Source organism: Pelodiscus sinensis, chromosome 16 (genome assembly GCF_049634645.1).
Source record: "Pelodiscus sinensis isolate JC-2024 chromosome 16, ASM4963464v1, whole genome shotgun sequence".
Classification (NCBI taxonomy): Eukaryota; Metazoa; Chordata; order Testudines; family Trionychidae; genus Pelodiscus; species Pelodiscus sinensis.
The window spans coordinates 14288539-14314522 of record NC_134726.1 but is presented as its reverse complement, the minus strand read 5'-3'; the positions used below and the strand labels follow the sequence as shown (position 1 = coordinate 14314522).

The 25984-nt window shown below is 43.3% G+C and overlaps 1 protein-coding gene across 6 annotated transcripts in view; it reads left to right on the top strand.

Annotated features, from left to right (window-relative positions):
• LOC102446612 (uncharacterized) overlaps window positions 1–25984 on the top strand; it is a 234792-nt gene that overhangs the window by 146076 nt on the left and 62732 nt on the right. For 4 of the 6 annotated variants that reach the window (XM_075899316.1, XM_075899315.1, XM_006128511.4 and 1 more), the window contains 9 exons: window positions 1506–1723; window positions 3203–3396; window positions 9012–9314; window positions 10501–10730; window positions 11889–12050; window positions 12868–12945; window positions 19354–19710; window positions 20494–20850; window positions 22902–23252. In XM_075899316.1, the coding sequence (XP_075755431.1) occupies window positions 1506–1723; window positions 3203–3396; window positions 9012–9314; window positions 10501–10730; window positions 11889–12050; window positions 12868–12945; window positions 19354–19710; window positions 20494–20850; window positions 22902–23252 (2250 nt within the window). The remainder of the gene's footprint in view (window positions 1–1505; window positions 1724–3202; window positions 3397–9011; window positions 9315–10500; window positions 10731–11888; window positions 12051–12867; window positions 12946–19353; window positions 19711–20493; window positions 20851–22901; window positions 23253–25984) is intronic. The other 2 variants (XM_075899317.1, XM_075899314.1) reach the window with 2 other exon arrangements.

Below are 25984 nucleotides of genomic sequence, written 5' to 3'. Positions count from 1 at the left end.
CTTCCTAGCCTCTGAGGATAGAACAAGAAGCAATGGGCTTAAACTGCAGCAAGGGAGTTTTAGTTCGGACATTAGGAAAAACTTCCTAACTGTGGGTGGTTAAACACCCTAGGGAGGTTGTGGAATCTCCATCTGTGGAGATATTTAAGAGTAGATTAGATAAATGTCTATCAGGGATTGTCTAGACAGTACTGGATCCTGCCATGAGGGCAGGGGACTAAACTCGATAACCTCTCGACATCCTTTCCATTCCTAGTATTCTATGATTCTGTGATTTGGTCCATACTTTTGCATTGGCCCATCAGGCATGGGTAGGGTTGTTTTCCGCTCAGTTGAAGGTAAGAACTCCGATCCCGCCTCCTTAGGGTTTCTGCTTTGGAGTCACCTACATGGAATGACATGAGCAATCACTCGAAGAAGAAAAAATGGTTACTTGCCTTTTGTAACTGTTGTTCTTTGAGTTGTGTTGCTCATGTCCATTCCAAATCCTGCCCAGTAAGAAGGAACCAAGAGGGTGGTGGGCCAGCAGGGGTATATATTAGCCGAAATAGCAGCACCACTTCAAAGGCCCCCCATGCTGGCCCAACTGATACTGCGAAGGGAAAACCTTCTGACAGTGTGTGCACACAGCATGCACACATACCTAAATTTAATGTACATGAGGAACACATCTCGAAGAACAACAGTTATGAAAGGTAATTAACCACTTTTTCATTCTAATCACAAGCAGATGTGCAATAAGTTCAAGTTCAAGTTAAAACTCTGACATGGAGGTAACGCTCTGGCTAAGATCTTATATAGTCTCTTATCAAGTCATTATCTCCTAAATGAGCCAACAGGTCTCCCTTTTTTCCAACTGTTGTCATTTAACTCACTGTTGCCAGTGAAATACGATCTGTATTTTGATCAAGTACTCCCCTCCAGCCTGTAATAAATCCCTCATATCTGGATTGTATGATTAAAATAGTGGAATGAGTGGTCAGGGAATCTGATCATTTTCCCATTTAATCAAAAATGCTTTTGCAAGGAAGTAAGTGATAGCACCTGGCAAACAAACTTCTATTAAATGCACCTCACTGGAGATATTTATATTTCTTTTCTCAAATGTCTCAAGTGCAGTACTGGTCTAGCCTAGTGTGCTGGTTGTATAACTTGAATTTTTTGTGTTGGTGAAGATCTTGTACTATCCTTCAGTGGGAAACTGTACTGGAAATACCTATTCAGTAATCACCAAAGGCAAAGCAAATTGTTGCTTTGAAGTATTTTTTTCTGAGCCCCATGGATAATGATTTAGCAGTGTCCAGAGAGAGCAAAATCACTCCAGCCTTCCTTTTAGTTCCACTGGTTAGATTTTAACACGGGATTTCTGAGACCCTCCATCTGTACATCGCTCTCAGCATTAGGGGTACTGAATGTGACACTGCATTGTTTTGTCATGTGTCAACCGACTTTCCTAATGCGGTAAGTGTCTTGTTCTCAATCCCCCTCCCCCCCCCTGCACTTAGGCCCATGCAGCTGTTAAGAGCTATGGTGAGAACAGCTTCAGAGGATCACTTTACCTTCGTTCTCGTGGAAAGGATCTAGTGCTGCTGGAGGCTGATATGAGCAAGGAGAATAGAAAGAATATGAGGGTTGTTGGAGTGAGCGCTCTTCTGTATCAGGCAATTCTGACAGAACCAGAGTCAGTACAGCTGCAGCTAATGAGCAAAGTATCTCCAACAAGGTAAAGAAAACAATGTAATAGTAACCTTCCATAATGGACATTCTGAAGAGTTCTCCTTAATATATATGTGGGTTTTTTCAGTTTTAAGCATGAAATTTTGCATTCTGACATCTGCAGAAAGCCATTGAGTAGAGACTATGTTCTTTGCATACTCCTAGATATGGCAATATTTTGCTCTTTGAGTTTTTGAAACACAAGAACAATGTTATAAGCCTCTCTCTACTGGCTGCTTTCTTAGATCAATGTTCATAGATTAAGTAGAGAGCAGGAGAGAAACCCTGTGAGTAAATTAGTTCTTCATGTTAGGTCATCAATTTTTTTTCTCATTTTTCTCTGGCAAGTGAAGCAGAATTGCTATTTGCCAGCTTCCCTGGGAGTAGGAGGCATAGTGAGGCATAGTGAGAAGCATCAGTATTACCCAATATCTGAAAAGTTCTGTGAAGGACCTTCAGTGACCGGTGTGTAGACCTTAGTCTGTCTAACACCAAGCCCTGGATTTAATCCATTGGACCATGCCTCTTTTAGAGCACAGTTTCTCAACAACCAGTCCATGGACCAGCACCAGTCACAGATTTCCCTGACAGTTTAGGAAGGTGGCTACAGACGGCATTGGCACCAGCACCACCTTTCACTCCTGCAGCAATTCTGTTCATATCTCCCCAGTGTAAAATTATCTCCTGAAAGAGGCTTTGAATTTTTATAAACATTCAAGTACTTTGTTCAAAATTCCATTGGCAGGGGAAGAAAAAATTGTGAAATTACTACTTCAAGTATATGTTCTTATGGATGTTCTGGTGCAGGATGTGTGCATCTCATGCACTCTCAATCGAACACTGCAAAGTCCTTTTTCTCTTTGTACACTAGACCATGCTGGTGTAACCGGCTAGTTGAACATGGTACAAACTTTTAAAATTTACTCCACGGGAGATTTTAAAAATTCTCCAAGTACATTGGACCACTCTTTCAGCCTAAGTGTTCATTTTTGTACACATAAAGAGTCTCTTGTGCATACTCATGAAGGGTGTGGGAATACAGTGAGCAGTCAACCAATAGTGGCATGTCAGACAAGCTCCGTTGCTTGCACAAATATGCATGTAAATAAATAGGAGTGGCCTTCAGTCTTGTTTGAAATTTGACCTTTTGAATGTAATCTCTAGAATTATTTTTTCTAGTGAGAAGCAGTGGAGTCTGCTCTAAGCAAATGGAAATAAGGAAGCTTGCTTATGTTTGGTGTGTTATGGTCACCAAAGATGAAGGAAAAATTGTTCTCCAACTTGTTTCATGGATTTCTTTTACCATGTTCAACACTTATCTAGCATAAGCGCAGAATATACACTAGACAGCCACTGTGCAAAATGGAGGTTCAGTTTTGCCATACGTTAATAAAGAGGTAGAGTGATATTAAATATTGAATGCTCATAACACATCTTTATTGATAATGTTACGCCAGATACTTGTGTTTGTTTCTTTCCTTCTTAGACTTTTATTATCTTCTGAGCTGAAGCTAAATGAGAACAGGCTTCATCTAGATTTTGTGGGAGCCAAGGAGCAGAAAGTTGGTCTTGTCCTGTCCCTGTATGGGAAAGTCCAACACAACATTGGTGGCTTGGAGGTCATACCACAGTTTTTTTCTCTGAATGGATCTCTGAAGCGCAAGAACAACATTCATGAAGGTACTTCCTCACTATGGCTGTGTCTACATTGGCACCCTTTTCCGGAAAAGGGATGCTAATGAGACCAGTCGGAATTGCAAATGCTGCAGGGGATTTAAATATCCCCCGCAGCATTTGCATGAATATGGTTGCCGCTTTTTTCCGGCTCAGGGTTTTGCCGGAGAAAAGCGCCAGTCTAGACGGGATCTTTCGGAAAATAAAGCCTTTTCCGGAAGATCCCTTATTCCTCTTAAATTCAAGAGGATAGTTGTATGTGTGTGGCTACCAAGGGAGGTTTCTTATTATACACTGAGTATAAATATCACCATGATTTTTTTATGTATTTAACACTATTAGCAGCTTAGAACAGAAAACAGATGTTTAGAAGGCTTATGCCTTCACTTCTCTCGTCCTTCTCGCATGAACAGACAGCATCAGTTTCCGGAATTCAGAGAGTTTTATTGAGGTTAAACTCAATGTTTATTGAGGTTAGCTTTCAGCAAGCTTGAATCCAGTTTCTTTTTTCCTTTCTTCCTCATATCTTCTTTTTCCCCAATTTATATAGTAATATTCTCAGTGATACCTTAACCAATCATTTTACTGAAATTTAACTAATGAATCCAAACATACTGTACCATGATTGTCTAACCATTTATATCCAACTACTTTGATTGGTTCGCACCCGGCAGACAGAAATAATCAAAGAACCAGACTGAGACCATCCAGATGAAGAATAAAGAAGTGGGGACTAAAATGACAAAAACAATAAAGAAACAAGGATTTTAAAACCCAACATTTGATAAGTCAGCCCTTGTCAGACAGAAAGCTATAAACCCAAGTTTTCTTTAAATCTTCTAGGCTCTTTTCTTTATCTGGAAGTAACAGATAATATTGCCTTTCAAATGGCCCAGAATTGCTGTATTTCAGTGTGATTGGTTTGGGAAGTGTGAGGACGTGACTATAGATTTCCCAGCTACTGTCTTCCCAGAGGTGTAGTGAGGGTGTTATGTGCCTGGGGGCAAAGACAACATTTGTGATGCCCCCTCCCCCCCCCCCACCGCTGCCACCACGCAGCAGGGCCCCAAACTTGGCTCACGGCCGAGCCCGATCCTGGGAGGGGGGGAGCTTGTACCATGTCTTCCCCCGCCCTCTCCAGTTTGGGGCCAGGCCCCTGCACGCACTAACCCACCGGCAGAGATGGAGGAGGTTGGGCTGGGGGCGGAGAGGCAGGGAGGAGGCGGCTCCAGCCGGTGAGGGCGGGTGGAGTAGGAGCAGGTGAGCTGAGATATGATGGGGGAGTGGAGGGGGACTAAATTGGCCCCCCAACATGATGCCCCAGGGGCAACTCTCCCCTGTCCCCCCTTGCTACACTACTGTAAATAATCTTCCTCTTAGGATATTTATCGTTTAATGAATTACTTATTTTACTAACTACAGACAAATATAAATGAGATTTTTTGTGGTTTACATTCTCTTAAATAATTTTTTCTCTTTAATTTATTCGTATCCCATTCTCGTGACGTTCTTGTCTTTTATATTAAAAATGTCAAATTCTTAAAATATGTAAGTATTATAAAACACAAGAGAAATAAATGTTATATAACCTAAATATGAATTTCATCACTATATTTCAATCAAGCATTTAAAACCACTGTTATAGCAAACGAGTAACTCGTTGCTTTAATGAATAAAAGGTAAAAAGATTTTGAGCATATCAAATTTATTGTAAGAAATCTGTAATGCTTCCTAACTGCGTAATTACTTACCTAGTCAACCTAGCTGGTTTTCATACTTTCGCACAGCGATAAACTACATCATAGTTATGAATGTAAGAGATTAATTTACCTGTTAAAATAACACACAGAAAATCTTTTAAATAAAACTAACACACAACACGACAATCGCCCTCACTCTCTTCAGGGCACTTGAAGCAATAAGTAGTCTAAGGCTGAGATTACACTTCAGGCATGGCTTTCTGTCTGCCACGAGGACTTTTTCCTTCAGGCTGCCGTGAAAGTCTATCCTTAAGTAAAGGAGAGAGGTCTCTCTGAGCTGCTCTTCCAAATTTCACATAAGCCATTTAACTGAAGCCATAGATGTCAAGATTTGAGACCAGACTTGCCTTGAGCAGACTGCCTCACCAGGTGTTCATAATCACAACATCTGAATACATATACAACTTTTAGTTGAGAAAGCCATGTTAATCCCAAGTCTCTGCTATGACTGGGAGATGTGGGTGACCTATAGAAAACACCGGCATTTTCTTTGGAAAATCTTCAACAAAATGTGGGCGGATTGATCACCTCAGTAATGCCACCTCCTTTTGAACTGAGGCCCTGATTATCCAGCACCAGCTGAGGGGCCACAAGAACTGTGCGCACATGTCTGATATGTTTTTACCAAAACTGCTGCCTGCCCAGCTTGCCAAAGGAGAAAGGAAACAGGGAGGCTGAAAGGAATGGTTAGAGCAGTGTTTCTCAAGCTTTTTTTTTTTTTTTTTTTTTTTTGTAAAGTATCCCTTAAAAAAATTATAAGTACACTCAATGCACCCACTCGTCCCCCAGAGCCAGGTACCTCCAGCCCCCCTGCTTTAACCCAATGTAGCCATCTCTCCCCCAGAAACAGGCACCACCAGCCCCCCTGCTTTAACCCAATGCAGCCATCCTTACCCCAGAGCCAGGCACTGCAGCCCCTCCCCCCCTTCAACCCAATGCCCCTCTCCCAGAGCCAGGCACCCCAGTTCCCCCTCTAACCCAATGCACCTACCCCTCCCTCAGGGTATGTCTACACTACCCCCCTAGTTCGAACTAGGGGGGTAATGTATGCATACCGAACTTGCTAATGAAGCCCGGGATTTGAATTTCCCGGGCTTCATTAGCATAAAGCCGGCTCCGCCATTTTTAAAAGCCGGCTTGTTCGAACCCCGTGCCGCGCGGCTACACGCGGCACGGGCTAGATAGTTCGAACTACGTAGTTATTCCGAACTATCTGTACGCCTCGTGGAACGAGGTGTACAGATAGATCGGAATGGCTACATAGTTCGAACTATCTAGCCCGTGCCGCGTGTAGCTGCGCGGCACGGGGTTCGAACAAGCCGGCTTTTAAAAATGGCGGAGCCGGCTTTATGCTAATGAAGCCCGGGAAATTCAAATCCCGGGCTTCATTAGCAAGTTCGGTATGCATACATTACCCCCCTAGTTCGAACTAGGGGGGTAGTGTAGACATACCCTCAGAGCTAGGCCCCCCCACTGCTCTAACCCAATCCCCCACCCCCTCCTGCAAAGCCAAGCACCGGGTGGATGGTAACCCTAACTTAGAAGTCTCCGATCCCATCAGCAAGCTCTGCCTCAGCTGGGAGCATGTGGCCCAGCAGTGCTGGACTTGCAATGATGTGTGGGGCTGTGCACTCCCACCTCAGACAGTTGCCCCCTAGCATGGCATCCAGGGGCAACTGCCCCTCCTCCCCCGCCTCCCCTCATTACGCCTCTGTGGCTGCCCCTGCTGCTTAGCCAAAGGCCTTGGTTTAAGAATAAGACCACAGACTACCACAGTGAGAGAAGGCCCATACACAGGCAGACTGTGATTTTGATTCTTTGTTTTTATGTGTCTGTAGTCAATGGCTGTGTCTAGACTGGCCAGTTTTTCCGGAAATCAGCCGCTTTTCCGGAAAAACTTGCCAGCTGTCTACACTGGCCGCTTGAATTTCCGCAAAAGCGCTGACTTCCTTCTGTAAGAGATCAGTGCTTTTTGCAGAAATACTATGCTGCTCCCGTTCGGGCAAAAGTCCCTTTTGTGCAAAACTTTTGTGCAAAAGGGCCAGTGTAGACAGCTGAGATTTTTTTTGCGCAAAAACGCGTCTAGATTGGCCAGGGACGCTTTTCCACAAAAAGTGCTTTTGCGGAAAAGCGTCCGTGCCAATCTAGACGCTCTGTTCCGCAAATGCTTTTAACGGAAAATTTTTCCATTAAAAGCATTTCTGGAAAATCATGCCAGTCTAGACGTCTGTAAGTGATAAAAATACCTAAAGTCTTAATATATTGACCCTTAACACAGGCCTGAAAATTTATATCCTAACAGCATCAATTTAATATTTATGGTGAGTTTCTTGTGATGTGACCAGCTGTCCACTGGGTAGAGATAAAAATTGTTTTTAAATGGAAATTGGCAATACAGATCATTAAAATGTTTCTGTTTTGACTGAAAATGTTCATGGTTTTCAATGGGAATCATTTTATACTCTTTTAGACTTAAAATGAGATGTTTTGGGTTTTCAAAGTTTTATTTTTTGACAAAAACCCCAAAACATTTTGAACAAATTTTGAGGAAAATGAAACAAGTTTGTCTCCATTGCCATTTTTCATTGGGAGCAATATATTTCCCAACCGTCTCTACAGAAAATACAGGGTGAGGCTGGCCCACAGCTCCCTCCCCCTCTAGGCTGGGTCTATGGATTGCAACAGAGGAATTGCTGAAAGTGTGCTGCAGAGGTCGGGGAGGGATTATGCACACAGGGATTGTGCACATGGTCCCATCCCCACCATGTATGGGAGCAGTACCATGTGCCTTTGGGTCACCATGCGCTTTCTGTGCCACAGTCCCTCTACAAGGTTCCCTTGGATCAGGGCTTGGCACCATCTGGCCTGCAGCCCACCTTGGTGCGGGAGGGGGACAGGGGAGAGAGGCTTTGCGCGCTCCTCTGCCCCCAGGACCTGGTAGGCCAGAGGGCATGGAAGTGCGTGCAAAGTCTCTTGCCTCCAAGGGACGCATGATCCTGAGCGGCACATGGAGGGAAACCATGTTGTGACTGGGGTTGCTGCAGGAGGTATCCTGCCTCAGGGACCCTGTTGGACTGATGGCTGGGAGCTGCCTAAGGTAAGTGACTCCCAGCCAGGGCCTGCCTTCTGCACTTCAGCTCCTGCCTCTTGCACCCCAGCCCTTCCCACTTCTTAACTCCCTGCCCCAGGACACCACCCAAATCCTCTGCACACTGCCCCAGATCACAATTCCTCCCAGAGCCTGCACCTCTGCTACACCCCTCTTCCAGGTCAAAGTTCATTCCTTCACCCCTATTCCCTCCCAGACCCAGCCAGCACCCTAATCCCTTGCCCAACGTCACAATCACCTACTTCACCTAAACTCCTTCTCAGACCCCACATCCCCTCCTGCACCCCAGACGCCTACCCCAAATTCCCTTCTGCACCCGACCACCATCCCAAATCCCACACACCCTCCTTTGACCACTTTTCAAAATCTTGGAGTGGTCCCTGATCAAAAATTATTGCCCACCCCTGCCTTGGATGATGCAATATACTCAGTCCAGGGTGTTGGAAAGCAGTTTGGCTCTTAAAATATGCTAATTTTTAAGAAATGCTAATTTAATCAGAAATGCTAATACAATGCTCTCATCAAAAGGTACTTCCACTAGCTAATTGCTGTCTCTCTCTTTCACTAAGCAGATTGCCTAACTGGAATGAGCTAAATAATTTATCACAGCTGATGGACATGCCCTTAATTCCTGTCTATATTAAATTAAAGGGTTACTCTTCATGGTTGTCCAATCTGATTATTTTTTCTCCTCTCGTGCCAGTTTCCCAAGCCAAAGGGCTCTGTGCAATTACTGTTTCTGTCCCTTGCAGGTAACATCAGTGTGGTGCTCAATAAGGCACTGTATGGGCTGCAGCTCAGGAACAGAAATGTATTTGGGAACATCAGTCTGCACAATATCACTTTCACATTGACCCAGAACGGCAGCCAGGCAATCCCAATGGAAGCAAAGTTAAAAACACACCTGGAGCTCAATAAAGGAGTCAAAAGGGGTCTAGCTAGTTTTCAGGTGGATGGGCAAGCTCTCTCTATGGATGTTTCCAATGTCATGAATCGGGAACACAGAGGAATCACTGGGACTCTCATACATAACATCAGCTCTTTGAAAATTGCAGGTATGAGAAAACTACAACTCAGTCAAATCGGTGGGTAACACAACATGTAACAAAAGAATTTATACTGCACGTAAATGGGTGCAAGCCCATACAGTCTAGAGTCAGTGGGGTTGTACTTGCTTACTTCTGGCCCAGATTTTCCCCATCTTCACCTTAACTTCAACAACAGTCTTACCGATAGTCTTAAGAAAATAAAACAGAATGGATGTAAGAATGAACCATCTTGTGGAATGAGGTATTCTAAACATCCATTTGTAGAGTAAAAATAAACCAGGTCCTATTTGGCATGTAGACTTTGATAACTTCCTACAGGCTGAATGCACCTACCTCTCTTGCCTTGAATGGTCTGGTTTGGTTGTTTTCACAGTTTTTTCCCCTTGAAATGTTCTAATAGCAGTATGGTGGAACCACAGACAACGTACATGTATCATACTGAATTCCTTTGAATGGCCTACCAAGCCTGAGGTATAGCTTCTCAAAAACTATAAAGAGTAGGAGAGTTAAGAATCACTTATCTCTTTATTTAGGAAAGAGGAGCCCTTGATTTCCAAAAATACATTCCAAATCCAAGTAAAGTCTTTAAATTTACCTTTGTTAATACTGTAAGGCTACATCTACATTGCGTTTTCTTGTGCAAGAACATATGCAAATGAGGCTCCATTTTTACACAAGGGACTTTTGTGTAAGAATGAGCAGTCTACACTGCTCCTTCTTGCGCAAAAACCCCCTCTTGCACAAGAGCCGTTCTGCCTGAAAATAAGCGGCAGAATGGCTTTTGCACAAGAGGGGTTTTTTGCACAAAATGACTGCTCCTTCTTTCACAAACGCCCCTTGTGCAAAATGGCGGCTCATTAAGTATGAAAATGAGGCATGGCGATATTCATTGCCACACCTCATTTGCATATGTTCTTGTGCAAGAAAGCACAATGTAGACGTAGCCTAATACTCTAGGGGGTTTCATTGCCGTCTATGCATGTTGTGAATTCATTGTAGAAGTTGCAACTCACTGATCTGTAGTGGTATAAGCAAAAGCTATGCTATTATTATGAAAAGTGGAAGAAACTCAGTTTCTCTGTTTATTACATTTTATCGATAATTGCTAGCCATTCAACAGTACTGAAATTTCCTTGCATGGTTCTTTTCAGCATCATGCATTATATTTTCTTATTTGGCTCTCTGTCAACAGGATTTCCTACAGATGGTACTATCACTGCCATATATGACCATGTCATTGCCAACCACACTGTTACTGTAGCCTTACAGAGTGGCAGCGAAAGGATTGTTGCTGCACTTGGAGTTGAGAGACTGTCCTTAGAATCTCCTAAGTTACAACTAACTGCAAGTTTGAAGCACAACATCACAAAGCTAAAGAAACATGGTATCCCTTTTACTATAGAAGGTGCTTGCTATTACCAGGTAAAAAGAGTGATTAGTTCAGCCTCAGGCAGAATCATGTGAAACAATTATAGATTGTTCTGCTGTGGGCACGGGGCTGGACTCAGTGACTTCTTTGAAGTCTCTTCCAGCCCTAGGATTCTACGATTGTTCTTATGGGCTGCGTTTCATTCCAATTAGTGGGAGTGGAATAGTCCCTCCTCATGTGTGCTGAATTACTGTATTGAAGAAAGATTTCTGCATCTCTTCTAGTCATACTTTACAGTTCAGGGGTTGGGAACCTCTAGTCCACAGGCAGGATCCGTTCCCCTGCCTCTGACAAGACTAAGGTTCCTCACCCCTGCTTTGCATCGAACCTAGATTGTATTTAAACTAAATGAAATATGTTAAATTCTGGATGTAAGTTGTAGCCTGTTGTACAAGAACAGAATCTTGTCCATGTGTATAGGCCTGATTGTACAGAAAAATGAAGCAAGTAGGCAGAGCCTAGAGGGACAGCTGCTGTCAGGAGAGTGCCCACAAACCAAAGCGCCTCTGATGGATCTAACATTGGAGTAACCAACCTTGACAAAATCCCTTTAACATCTGTTCTAAAGAGCTGAACTTCATGTCCCTTTCCTTCAGAGCTGTTTATCAACATGGGCTTTCTCTCTTCCCCTGTGCTATTTCCTTGTCTGTTGTTGTGGTTAAACACAATCCTCTGCTGTAGCAAAGCACAACCTCTTCAGTCTCTGCTATGTAAATGGAGGAAACTAAGGTGCAATGTATTATCCCTTCTGCGTGACTATGTTGTGAGGCTAAGATCCTTCCTGGCAACGGTGTAGTCAGATACTATGGGAAGGAGCGCCGTGCAACTGCTCTTTCAGGCAGTAATATCGTAATCAGGCAAGCTGTTGAGATCTGGTCCTTCACAGGGCTGAGTGCTCTTCACACCGGTTGGGATCCAGAGAGCAGGGGATCCCAAACTTGCAGTTTGCAGGATGTAGCCCAACATGAAGATTCCAACTTGGAGATAAAGCCAAGCCTGTCCAGTGTCCCTTTAATCGTGATTCTAAATGGTGCTTTCTCTGCAGACACATTGTGTTCATAGCTAGTGGAAATAACTCTTCCGTGTTTGCCAGCTGCTACTATTACATTGCTGTTTGGGTTTTCTCACCATTTGGTTTCTCTTCTGCTCAGAACTTCAGCAAGAAGATAGCTGCTGGGGTAACAGCCAGGGTGGAGAAGGAACATTTCAAGATGGGAGTAGAAAAGAAAAGCACCAGGAGTACTGTGGAAATTGTCCTTTCGTTCCACCATGACCTGAGAGGACTGCTTACCATTGTCCCAACTGTGGTACAGGTTAGCAGGAAAACCCTTGCCTTGGGCATAGGCGATATATTTCACTGTCTTTCATGCTCTGTTTCTCAAATTTAAAATCTTATAGTGAAGAGGAGACTTTTTCCCAAATGAGGCCAGTATGAAAAGTCTGAACACCATTCAAAATCCCACTGTTCTTTTAAGCAATTTTTTTTCAAAGTGAGACATAATGGTTCACCCCATCAAAATGCATTACCTCATTTACGTGATTATCAGGTAGTCAGGTGCCTCATAACTCATGTTCTAATATGGGATTTTACAGATGAAGCAGGCTTGATTTTGTGGGTCCAGCTGCTATTACTGTTCATTATTAAGATTTGCAGTACTGGCCAAAATATGCAAACACAATCCCTGCCCCATAGATCCTACAATCTATACTACTTGAAAATATGTTCCTGTTACAGCAGGTGGTATTGAAACATTAATATTTATTCTGATAATTCCATTTACCATGTCATTTTCATTTTAAATATAGGAAAGACCATAAACGTGGCAAAATCAAATTCATTATATGCTCAATAGTTATTTTTTAAAATGGACCTCACTCTATGTTCAGTAAATAGACATTGCTTGTGTTTGAAGACATTCTACTCATTCCTGTAAATTGGGTCAGCTTAACGACAAGCTTTAGCATTAGAGCTCACCTACTACTTACCTTTTTGAGCTACTGTCCTTAACTTAGGCTGCTATTTTTTCCTCCTGAAAAGCAATCTCTTAATGTACTCATTTGTACATCTGCTCAGTATTTAGTCTGCTTTACTCATATTTTTAATAACATGTTATACTGACATGCCTGCAGGTCAATTGCAATGGAGAATCTACCTCTGATCAGCTTTCTGGACATTGCTATGGAGAGGTTACAAGCTGTTTATTTGAGGTACAAGTTTGATATTCAGAACTCTTCCACCAACAGTGTAGACCTAGCTCCCACAGAGTAAATATGGAAGGTTGTTGTAGGCTCAGAAATGGGTCTGGGTTACCAGGAGGTTTTGTTCATGCTTTCAAATATCTTCACTCCTTTAATAGCACAAGGGACATGCAGGTCAAAGCATTGTTAAACAAAAATTGGCCATGCACGTATTAATGTTCCATTTTACCACAGCTGCATGGGTAAAACTACATTCCAGTAGTACAGATTGCATCCTTGATACATCTATATATACCTAGTTTAAAGCTCATAGCGGGCAGGGAAGCAGATTACAGACCAGGTAAGTGCACTTTCAAAGGTAATTTTTGAGCATCATTTAGCAGACAAGTTGCATTGCTTACAATCAGAACTCAGTGCAAGCAGTCATACCTGAGGAATGCAGTGGCATCATGAAACTTAGTTGGGATCAGTCCTGCTTTGGGCGGGGGGCTGGTCTCAATGACGTCCTGAGGTCTTTTCCAGCCCTAGGATTCTATGATTAGGGAGCACGTAAAAGCAAAGGCAAAAGAGTTTCATTGATGTTACTGGGTAAACCCTAAAAAACCAACTATATCTGTAATCTAGATGTGGAAAAGGAAGCTAATCCCCTAAGGGTGTCCCGCTCTCGCTCCACCTCTTCCTGCTCCCACTCCTCCCTCTCTCTCCTACTGCCTCTTGTCTACCACTGAACAGCTGATCAGTGGTGGATGGGAGGAGCTGGGGGGAGGGGCTGATCAATAGGACCCAATGGCAAGTGGGAGGTGATGGGGAAAGAGGGCAGGAGCTGATTCATATGGTCCACCAGTATTTACTAAGCACTTTTTTTCCATTGGTGCTCAAGCCCCAAAGCCCTCAGGGAGGGAGCACCAGTGTCCAGAAATGAGCTTAGATTACTTTGAGCTTAATTTTGAATTGATATTGTCTTGCAGCCACAAATATGAGACACCTGATTACTTGCAGACATCTGCAGTTACACTGGAGCAAGTTATGGGACCTGCTATATTTGGTCCTGAACTAGCACTTTTAAAACGTTCAGTTGAGGAACAAGCAATTTTAAAATCCATTATCCTGACAGCTGTTAGAGCTAGAGAGACAACTCATATGCCAGTGGAAAGCTGGTATGTTCAGCTTTTCCATGATAGAAGACATTTTTTGTGTCTCAAACATCACGAGTTAGCAACTCTTATCATCACATCATTCTGACTGTTATCTTTCCCCTCACCCTGCCACTTTATTTCCAATGTGTTTTCTGAGGCCACTTCCTTGCCAACCAGTTCTTTTTATTATCTGAAAGCTCACAGAATCTTAGCTTCAGGTAGTATAAATAATAGTTTTAATGATGAAATAATATATCAGAATAGAAGTGGGGAAAGGTAAAAGGGTAACAAATTGATATGTTTTTAAGGTTTATATTCATGTCATTTGACAAAGACCTAGACACTTTATTAGGCCAATTACAAATGATTTGAGAATCAGTAAAGTTTTTTCCCTTCAGCACTGGCCCTTGGACCAATGATAAAAGAAAGAGTTTAAGACTCGTGTAAAAAGACTCATCTCTGTGTCTGGATTACCCCCAAATTCCCTGTTCATCCTTTTTTTATGCCATTGACATGCATGAAAAAAGCAAAGAACTAATTGTAGTGTGAACTGCTCTTTGGTGTTATCTAACATGGCCCTTCATCCTCTTTCATCCCACCAAGAAGACACAGGACAGAAGGAGAGCCACCCAGAAAGAGGCTGTAATAGTGAGAGAATCAAATTTGCATGTGTGAAATGCTGTCATTGGATTTCCAGTAGAGTTGTTCGGATAAGAAATCTCTGCCATTCTGAGCAGGGTAGGAAATTCATAGGAAGGTTCTTGTCCATTGAGACTACCACTTACCTACTTTTCAACATGTTGAGGGGTAATACTGCTGTGACTACAGCGACCTCGCAGCATAGCAGAAGGATGGATTTGGGGTACTAGGAAAGGGATTGGGGGAGAGGGAGGATGTGTGTCTGAGAGTCTATACAATATTGAATCTGATCAGATGAAAAAGCTGCTAATGGCTGTGCTGAAAGAATGCCTGGTGTTCCAGCACTGATCTCAGTCACACTCAGGCTGGCAGGGAAATGGTCAGAGGCCCTGGGGGACCACAGGGTTCTGCATGCTGCCCTGGCTCTGCACTACCAGGGTATGTCTACACTACAAAGTTAATTCAATATAACAGCAGTTATTTCGAATTAACTTTAATAGCATCTACACAGGCAAACAGCTATTTTGAAATAAATTCGAAATAGTGGAGCTCTTATTTCGAATTTGGTAAACCTCATTCTACAAGGAGTAATGACAAATTCGAAATAGCTATTTTGAATTAAGTGCTGTGTAGACACTTAATTCAAAATAGGGGGCCTCCAGCCCTTCCCAGGGAGCCCTGGTGGCCACTCTGGGCACAACCAGGAAAACTTACTCTCCTCTCCCCCAGCCCCGGAGACATTAAAGGGGTAGACCCTGGCCACAGTGCCTGTGCCAGCTCCACGCCTGCCAGCCCAGAGCCAGCAGTGGCCAGCAAGCCACTGGCAGCCAGCCCTCCACCGCTCCCCAGGAGCAGTCTGACAGTTCACAGGAGCCTGACAGGGGCTGGAGAAGGTGGGTGCCTTCCTGGTCCAGGGTGGAGATCATGGACCTTATTCAGGTCTGGGGGGGATGCCCCCAACTTCCATGATCTCAGCCTTAGATGGAGGAACATGGACGTCTATGGTAGGATACCTGCCAACCTGACCACCAAAGGCCACATGCGAACCCAGGAGCAGATTTGCATGAAAGTCAGGTTGGTCCGATGAGACCCCCAACCCTGAGCCCTGAGCTTCCCCTCCCCCTTTTTCCCCTTGCTTCCCCCTTCCAGCTCCCTCCTCCCAGGTTTCCCCCTCCCCTCTCCCACCCTCTCTTCCCCTCTCCCACCTCCTTTTCCCAGTCTCCCCAGAGGTCCATCCCCCGCCCCCAGTTTGGTTCAATAAACCCAGTTTCTATTTTTGAACATACGTGTCTTTTATTTGACATCAGAAAAGGGGGCTAGGGACAGGTAAGTGAAAGGACGTGAGGGAGGAATGGGGCACGAGCCCCCGGTGGGGAGGACCAGGGAGGCTCTGAGGGCTCCTCGGGGTAGATGCTCTTCCTCAGGGCCTCCTGGATCCTGACAGCCCCCTGATAGACCCCTGGATGGCAGCCTGTAGCAAGTGAAGCCGGTTTGATGGCAACAACCCCACAAGATGCACCGGCATGCACAGGGGCAGCTCTGGCTCCATGTGGCTTAGTTCTATGGTGTCCCAAGTGCGGGCACTCAGGGCACTCCAAGACAGGACTACTTTGCTGTCCCTCATCAAGGTAGACAAGCAAGCGGGGAACCCTGAGAACTGTCTGTCTGGGGTGGTGGTAGTGTCCCTTTAAGCACAGAGCTCAGTTAGCCTCAGGCAGCAGCCCCACACACTAAGTCCTAACCTGATGCCCTGCCGGCACTGGTCCTGGCCAACCTTAACTTCGGTTCAGGGTCCACTCAGTGTGGATGCACTATTTTGAAATAGCAAAATGCTATTTCGAAATAGTTTTTGTGTGTAGATGTGCTATTTTGAATTAGTTTAATTCGAATTAACTATTTCAAATTAAGTTAATTTGAAATAGTGCTGTAGTGTAGACATACCCCCATTGACCAGTGGGAGTTGGGGTGGGTGGGAGAGGGGTGCTAGCAGGCAAGAGCAGTGCACACTGCGCACTGCAGAGCCTTATGCCCCCCCCCTCCCCCCAGGAGCTAGGCCTGCTGACTGTTTCTGAGCATAGCACAGTGCCCTAGGACAGACAGGTGCCAGGCACCCTGGCTCAGCTCTGATGACCAGGAGCCACCCAGGTAAGCCTGAACCCCATCCCTTCCCTACCCTAAGCCCCCAGGCCTGAACCCTTTTCCAAACTGGAAGCCCCCTTTTGCATCCAAATTCCTTATCCCTGGGCTCATCCCAGAGCTCTTACCCCATTTTGAACCCCAATCTTCTGCATTAACCCACAGCCCCCTCTGATATTCCAAATGCCTCGGCCCAATCCTCAGCCTGGAGCCCCTCCTGCACTCCAGAGCCTACATCCCCAGACAGATCCCTCACCCTCTCCTGCACCCCAACTATCTGCCCCAGCCTGGAATCCCCATTTAGAACCTTCACCCCAATTCCTCCTCCCCACCCTCACCACACAATGTCCATGTGCCAAATGACTTTTGTTGTATGATACATCACTTCCCTATAGCTATGACTACACTACAGAGTTTTTCGGGGATACTGGTGGTATCCTGGAAAAACTGTGTGGCATCCAGGGAATGTGTCTGCTCTTCCGAAATTTTTTTCAGAAGAGCAGACATGGTTTTTCGGCATCTCAGTAAACTTTGTTTTATGAGGAAGAAGGGATGTTCTGAAAAAGGTTTTTTTTTCTGACATTTAGCCCAATGTAGATGGGCCAAATGTCAGAAAAGCCTCTTCTGAAAAAAAGAAGTGGAAAAAGCTACACAATTTGCAGTTTGCAATTTGCGTAGCTTTTTCTGGAAGAGCAATGTAGTGTAGACAGAGCCTTATCGGTGCACAGAAAAAAAGTAATTCTGCACATGGACATGAAAAATGAGTGGGAACATGGGCCTGGCCTTTTCAGCTAATAGCTATCTCTTCCTCCCCCTGCCTGCCACACATGCCCACACCGCTAATATGATTGATCTGAAAATAAAGTTTTACATTTGTTCTCTTGGGAAATGGCCAGCACTCAGATTCTTAAGCTGAAGAACCACAGACAGGGAGGCTGTGTCTATACTGGGCCACTTATTCCAGAAAATCAGCCGCTTTTCCGGAATAAGCTGCGAGCTGTCTACACTGGCCCTTGAATTTCCGGAAAAGCAACGACGCTCTACTGTACAAAATCAGCCGCTATTCCGGAAAAACTATTCTGCTCCCGTTCGGGCATAAGTCCTTATTCCGGAACACTGTTCCGGAAAAGGGCCAGTGTAGACAGCCCAGTAGTCTTTTCCGGAAAAAAGCCCCGATCGCGAAAATGACACTCAGGGCTCTTTTCCAGAAAAGTGCGTCTACATTGGCCACGGACGCTTTTCCGGAAAAAGGGCTTTTCTGGAAAAGCAGCCTGCCAATGTAGATGCTCCTTTTCCGGAAATACTTATAACAAAAACTATTCTGTTTTAAGCATGTCCGGAAATTCATGCCAGTGTAGACACAGCCGGACTGTTTATGACTCTCCAAATCAGCATTTTTTAAGACTACATACATTCAAGACTTGCAAAAATAGAACTATTTTTTTAAAAGGCAAAACTGAGAGAGACCTTTAGTTACTGAATCTTGCAATGGCCAAGATGTGTTGGGATTTGACAAATCACGTATTTTCTGTTTAGATCAGTTATTTCAAAGGCAACAGGTTCAGTGACAGATAGTAAATATAGCCAGTGTTTTTAATCTAAACATATTAGACAAAATTAACACAGCTGATGTTGTTTTTATCCTCTCATCCTCATCTGGTGTAGCCTGTTACCAATGCACTTCATAGTGTTTGAATTTTCTCGTACAAACTCTATTTTTTTTCCTATGTAGTGGTTTGCTTGGGAAGATACCTGCAAATTCAGACATCTCTTATATTCTAATATTTTCTGAACATTTGATTAAAAATATGCTTACAGTTAACAACATGTGTAGGATATTAAAGTTGGCATCAGAATAAAAGAGATGTGTGTGGTTAAGAGAAGGCTCATAGATGCACTTGAACACATGATCTTTGGGTCAGACCAAAGATCCATCTAGCTCAGTATCCTGTTTTCTGACAGTGGCCATACCAGGTACCCCAGAGGAGTAATCATGAAGTGATTCATCTCCTGTCACCTATTCCCAGCTTTTCACAGGGCACAACAGACAAACATGGCTTAATTCTAACCTCACTTGCACGCATCCAATCCCCACTAACACTGGGCAATAGAAGTCACTGGGAAACTGAATCTGTCTGAGGTCAGAATTCTGCCTATTGGTTGCAGCTAACCATATTGAGCGCTCCAAATTAATAACTCCAGTCTTACTTCATTAGTATTATTTGTTTTATGAAGAAAGTGACGGAAAAACTCAGTATGAAGACTCAGATTCTCTACTTGTGTAGTCATTTATACCTGTGTGTACTGGGTATAGTATGACACCAGATGAAAATTCTTCACTCACACTGATGCTAGCATTTTGTATCTTATTAGAACAAATATAAATGACTACATGAGGTTCACTGCAGTACAGAATCAGACTCTCTTTCACCAAAGGGCCATGTTAAAACAATATGTAATGTAGCATGACAACAACATTGCCAATATATATAGTTCTCCATTTTAGACGCCAGCAAGAGTTTCATTTAATGGGTCATTGATCACCAGCAACTCTACAGCCAAGTTCATTGGTCATGTTTCTTCCAATGATGCCTTCATCCGCCTGCACCTGCATGCCACCTCTGGCCTCGAGCATAGTGTGGAGATTGGCTTCAACCATTCCTTGCCTCAACTTCAGTCTCTTGGCATAACCAAAGAGAACCAAGTGAAGATGTCATCAGTACAAGGAGACAAATATAAGGGCCTGATGGACATTGTCCTTGGACAGTGCACTTTCAAAGCAGCTGGAGAAGTGAAACCAGCAAAAAATGAAACCAATATAGAATGGACAGTTACTTTGATGAATACATGTGTCACCCTTCAGGTAATTGCCCAGCTGATTTTTCTATAAAGTGCTTTAGCCTCTATGTTTTAATTCTAAGTGGGCATAGAGAGCTGCCTCCTATTCTCCATGTTTAACACCCTTTGCCACAATTACTGCTGGAGTAAGAAGCTACTCATTGGAAAGGTGGCAGAATCTTGCTCTTTAGGTGGAACAGGTAGAGGTGGGTTATCAAAGGTGCCCTGCAGTAGCAGCAAGTGAGAGTGTTTGCAGAGACACATGTTCTAAAGTTGAAAGTTTGGAGTAATACAGAGACAGATGCTACTGTCATTACCATAAAATAATGTTTAATCTCAACTTTGTAATTAAAAAAATTCTTCCTCCTAGACTCTAGGTTCTCAAAACTTTTATATTGGTAACCCCTTTCACATAGCAAGCTTCTAAGTGTGATCCTCCCCATGTTATAAATTAAAAACTCATTTTTTTCTTTAACACTGTAATAAATGCTGGAGGTGAAGTGGGAACAGGGAGTGGAGGCTGACAGTTTGCAATCCCCATGTAATACCTCATGACCCCCTGAGAAGTTTTGACTCCTGGTTTGAGAACTGTAGTTTTAATAAATCCATATTCTTTCATTCTAGAATTAGAATTTTGGAAATCTACTTTTCCATATCTACTATTTATTACAGAGTTTTACTCATCCCATCCCCAGGCTTGTTGAAGCAGGAAAGCTGAGCCAGTCCTCAGAATCCAATTAACAGGGCAGCTGTGTTTACAAGAATATGTGGCTTATTTGTTTGAAACAACTTTTTTCTTCTGTCACAGAAGTTGGGATTACCTCAGACTTTAGCCACCTGGGGCTCATTCATTGTGAACACCCGTAATATTAGCTCAACAATCAACCTCCAGTGTGATGGCAAAACAGCTGATGTGCAAATAGAGAGCTCCTGCGGACACAAACATGTTTTCCAAGGAATATTGAGGCACTCTGTTCCCCAGTTCAGTGACCTAGGGCTTCCTGCCCAAAACTCCATTCTACTTTCTGCAGCTAAAGGATCTGCAATTGAGGGCCTTTTGTTGCTACAGGCTGGTGAATGCAAGTTCAAGGCAAGAGGAGATTTACAGACCCAGAATAGAACTGAATGGACATTGGAGACAGAAATGGGATGTCAGCTACTGCAGGTACATGGGCAACTTTTAAAAGAGATCCTGGATAAATACAGTGAAGGACTAATGGGGATTTAGCTATAATACGCTATGGGTGGGCTGTATAAGCCTCTCTGTGTAGCTTTGCAAACTCATCTCAGTCTTTAACTGCAGCACCAGATAGAGACTCTGAAAACTACACATCTCAGGTGTTGACAGATGCCCTCTACAGAATAGAACTAGAGGATGATTATAGCCCGTTATCACCATGATAAAGTTTGAATGTCAGACTCTAGCGGACATTATCAAAAGTTTTTGTTTCTTTCAAGAATTCCTTTTTTTTTCTTCATTAAAATTGGAATTTTTGAAATGTTTGGGCTTTCTGTTGCATCCCTGCTGAATATGATAGAAAGAATGATTCCCAAGGCCCATGGGGGAGAAGTTGTGTCCAATTTTTCATTTTTTCTACTATTTTTCCAATATGATCTTCTTTTAAAATGGCTATGAAGAGTCAAAAGGAAAAAGGTAGATAATTGATCCCATTCATTGGGTTGCCTTCTGTGACAGAAAAAGAAAAAACTAAAAATCAAAGTCCCAATTTGGGAAAGAAATCAATTTTGAACCATGAAAAACCATTCCAAAGGAGTTTTGGAATTTCACTTGGTTTTGCTAAATTGTTTTTCCATTTTTCAATTGGGTTGCATAGAATGCCACTTGCAAGAACTTCTGTTAGGGTCTGTCCACACTTGCAGCCTAATTCGAACTAGGGTTGCAAATGTAGGCATTCAGAATTGCAAATCAAACCCGGAATTTAAATATCTCATGCTTGATTTGCATCTTCCTGGCCGGGTGCCATTTTTGAAATTTACAAGCCCGAAGTAACTGCCCGTGTCTACACGTGGCAGTGAAACAGGCGTTTGAAATAAAGCCCTAGTTCGAACTACCTTTTATTCTTCCTGCAATGAAGTTTAACAGGTAGTTCGAACTAGGGCTTTATTTCGAACACCCATTTCACTGCCACATGTAGACGCAGGCAGTTGCTTTGGGCTTGTAAATTAAAAAAAAAAATGGTGCCTGGCCAGGAAGATGCAAATCAAGCGTGGGATATTTAAATCCCGGGCTTGATTTGAAATTCTAAATGCCTACATTTGCAGCCCTAGTTTGACTTAGGCTGCAAGTGTAGACATACCCTTATCTATTTTTATGCAGATTAGGGTATTCTCAAAATTCAGAATGGTTCTGGTCAATAGACATTTCTAGATAGAGGAACTAGGAAGTTTGATTTCTTTTAATTTTAAGACTTTATACTATCTATTCCAGGGGTGTACAAAAGTGCCTCCATGTGCCAGATCTGGCCCGCCAAGTGGGTTGATCTAGCCTGCGGAGGCCCTGCCGTTCCTCCACCCTCCCCAGCCAATTATGGCCTGGGGGCAGGGGAAGCTTCCTCTGCCTTGCCAGGAGCACACGGTGCTTTGAAGCGCTGCGCACTCCTGGCAGGGCGGAAGGAGACTTCGCGCACTCCCCATCCCCTAAGCCCTGATTGGCCTGGGGGCGGGGAAAGTGCACGAAGTTTCCTCTGCCCTATCCCCACCCCCAGGCCCTGATTGGCCTGGGAGTGGGGGAGCACAGGAAGTCTCCTCCCACTACTAGAGGCATGGGCCTAGGGAGAACCTGGGGGTGGGGGGCAAAAGGGCTCCCTCACCCCCAGACCACTCATGGTCTGTGGGTGGGGAAGCCCGGATGCATCCTGGCCCGTCCCTTCTGTTTGAGGCCACACCCCTTCCAGTGCAGCCCAGGGCCACTTCAAAAATTTTGGCAAAAAATTATTGCCCACCCCGATCTATACAGAAGTTGTAAATTCTAGAATCAAATTGCAAAGTCCTTTTTCAGTCTTTAACTCAAACAAAACTTGCATTTCACTAGATGCAGTGTCAATTTTGCCTGAGTAAATGTCTGGATAAAGACTTCAGGCTTTGTCCCTGAATATTTAATTGTGACCATCTCATGTCTCAAACTTGGGGCGGGGGAGGGAGTAAACTAGTCTCAATGTGGATTTATAATTCAAAAAGATGTTTCTCTTTTGGTAGGATCTCAATATCCCGGCTCAGTCACAGCTCACTGGATCTGTTCAGAGGGATGGCTGCCAAGCAAAACTTTTCTGTACCCTCAAAGCGGATGGCAAGTCTGCCTATCTGAAAGTGAGAACGGAGAGCCAGCCAAAGGTCACTATGGAAATTGAATTCAGGCATGAACTGCCTCAGCTGAAGGGAATACCAGGAGAAAATAAGTTGTCCATCATGGCAGAAAAAGAGTTAAAATACAGTATTCACATAGAATTGAAATCAGGCATTTGTGAACTTCAAGCCAATGGGGACCTTCAAGTAGAAAACAGAGTTCAATGGAAAATGCTTATTGAGAACAAATGCAAAACAATGCAGGTACTGCCTGGCATATTAATGATGAGCTGTTTTTAATCTTTACTAGCTGCACCCAGTTCGAACACAGGGCTAAGTGCTGCTCCCATTGCAGTCAATGGAGGATTTGCTGATGACGTCAGTGAGGGTGACGCTAGGACTTTGCTATACAGAAATTTAGAAAATTGTCAATGTAACAAAAATGAATCCTATAGGGACTCTATGTTCCTTTCTGAGTTTAAAGAAGAAGGCTTTATAAAAAAACGTTCCCACTATAAGAGCAAAAGAAAAAAAACTGTAGCAATGCTCTCATAAAGCACAGGGCCAAATTCTGCCCTGACTTACACTCAAAAGTGAATGGATTTGTAGTATTTGGCCTTTACTCTTTGTGGAAATTTACTGTAAAATACTTTGGTAATTTATTTCATAAGGGACAGCCGTCAAAACACGGGACTCATGCTGGCTTTAGCTAGAGTTGGGGTTGCTCAGCACTGCTGAAAAGCATTTCCTGAGACTTGTATAAAAATATCCAAACAACGTGCAGAGACAAAATGTAAATAGAATTTTAATCAGATAATTTCAAGTTATGGAAATGTTCATGCATCTTTATAGAAAACAAGATTGAGACTGCTAATAGTCTTATTTAAAAAATGGGTTGCTTAGAAATCAGACTTGAAAGGTCAGTATTTACCAACAGTTGCCACATACCGTAGTGTTAGAGATGAGTTATTCAAAAGGGTGGTTGAAAACAAAAACAAAAAAATCATGGATTTTTTTCAAAATTTTCTTCAAAATGTTTGGGTTATGGCTCCAGGGTGAACTATACCATGGTCTCTCCCCCTCACTGACCACAGACACTCCTTCCAAGTGACAAGCAGACTTCCCCCAGAGTAGAATCCAAAACTACAATCTCCCCTGTCTCACCAACTGTATTTAATCAGATGGCACAGCTGTCTTTGGGTCCAACTACAAAATTCTCCCTGGAGTTTATGACTAGTATGAAATGCTGTGGCTCTGGACAGCTTCATCAAAAACAAGTCTGATTTATTTGTCCATAAAAACTTCACTAGCCAAGGGAAACAGAGTGAAAACTAGAGCAGTACAGGGAAAGGTAATTCAGTTTCATGGAAGATTTCAATATTTAAAAAATCTGCATGAAACAAAACTCCAAAAATTCAATTTTTGCCACAAAAGGAAATGGAATACTGGCTCTAGGGCAGTCTGCCAGGTGACTGGCCCAGAGCTGTGGACCCTTGAAGTCCTAGGATCCCTGACTCCGAGGCAGACTGGCAGACTGGCAGGAAACCAAGCATTTCTGGCAGAATACTAAATCAATGGTGCTGTGACTGATATAGCTGAAAAGAATCAGGAAGCAAATATCCCATTAGCATCTGCCATTTAATTCATTTATATTTTATTTTTAATGAGTATTCTTCATCTGTGTCATTCACAGGTAAAACCCTAAATCTGTCAAGATTTACTGCAGCCATATATGCTGTGTGTGGGGGGGGGGGGATCCTGCCCTGCTACTGTCACTGTTAGCATATTAGTCAATAAATGCAATAGGTTTCCATTTGTTTTGTGATTAATCACTGCTCATGGGGCTGTCATTTACTGCTCATGGGGCTAACCTTCATAGCATGGCAGTTACTTGGAGCAAATGAACATGAGTAGATATTTAGCCCTAAAGAATTATATCTTCTTCACCACAGTTTATCATAATCTAAGAATGTCTAAGGGCTACTCTACACTACCGTGGGAGATTGAGTTACACAACTTCAACTATGTGAATAACATAGCTGAAGTTAATGTATTTAGATCTACTTATAATAATCTCTTCACTGCTGTGTGTCAACTAAAGTTGCACTATTGTTGATTCCCCTTTTGCTTCTTGTTGAGGTGAAGTACTGTCAATTTATTGCATCTATACTAGATGCAATAAATTGACCCCTCCTGTGTTGGTTGGAGCCCTGTAAATCTGGCCTGTAGTGAAGACATGCCCTGAGAAGTGCTGTAACTTTTTTTCCTCCAAAGTGGAAGGTTCCATCCATGTAAGTGTAACCACCAGCTGGCAGATTTGAACTTAGGACCTTAGTATAGGAGACTCTACAGCTTGAACTATTAAGCAAGCTGGCTCTCAGCTTAGGCTATAGAGCTCACTCATTCTTAGTTCTTACTGTAGGTGGTCTAAGCGCCACTACATAGAACAGTGAACTACACTCACTAGGGCTATGTCTGTACTGCACCCGTTTTGCACTAAAAATATGCAAATGAGGCTGTGTGGAATATTGCCAAACCTCATTTGCATAATTAATGAGCATCCGCTTTTTGTGCAAGAGGCTTTTGCATGAGGCTTCCTTATTTTTTCAGGAAGAATGGCTCTTGCACAAGGGGGTTTTTTTGCACAAGAAAGTGCTGAGTAGACAGCTCCTTTTTGAGCAAAAACCTCTTGTGCAAAAATGGCTCCTAATTAATTAAGCAAATGAAGCACAGCAATATGCTAATCTGTGCTTAATTTGGATAGGTTTTTGTGGAAGAAGGAAGCTGTGTAGACATAGCCTTTGTGAGCTGTATACACCAGTGTGAAATGAGTGCAAAACACTGCCATTCTGGGCTCTGCAGCACATTACTGTTCTGCACCATTTATACCCATGTGCTATGTGTGTATAAAATCAGACTCCTAGTAAAAAGGCAGCTAAACTAAGTAATATATAGTCCTTTATGGAAAATCTTACTGAAAACCTACATTTTTGTAC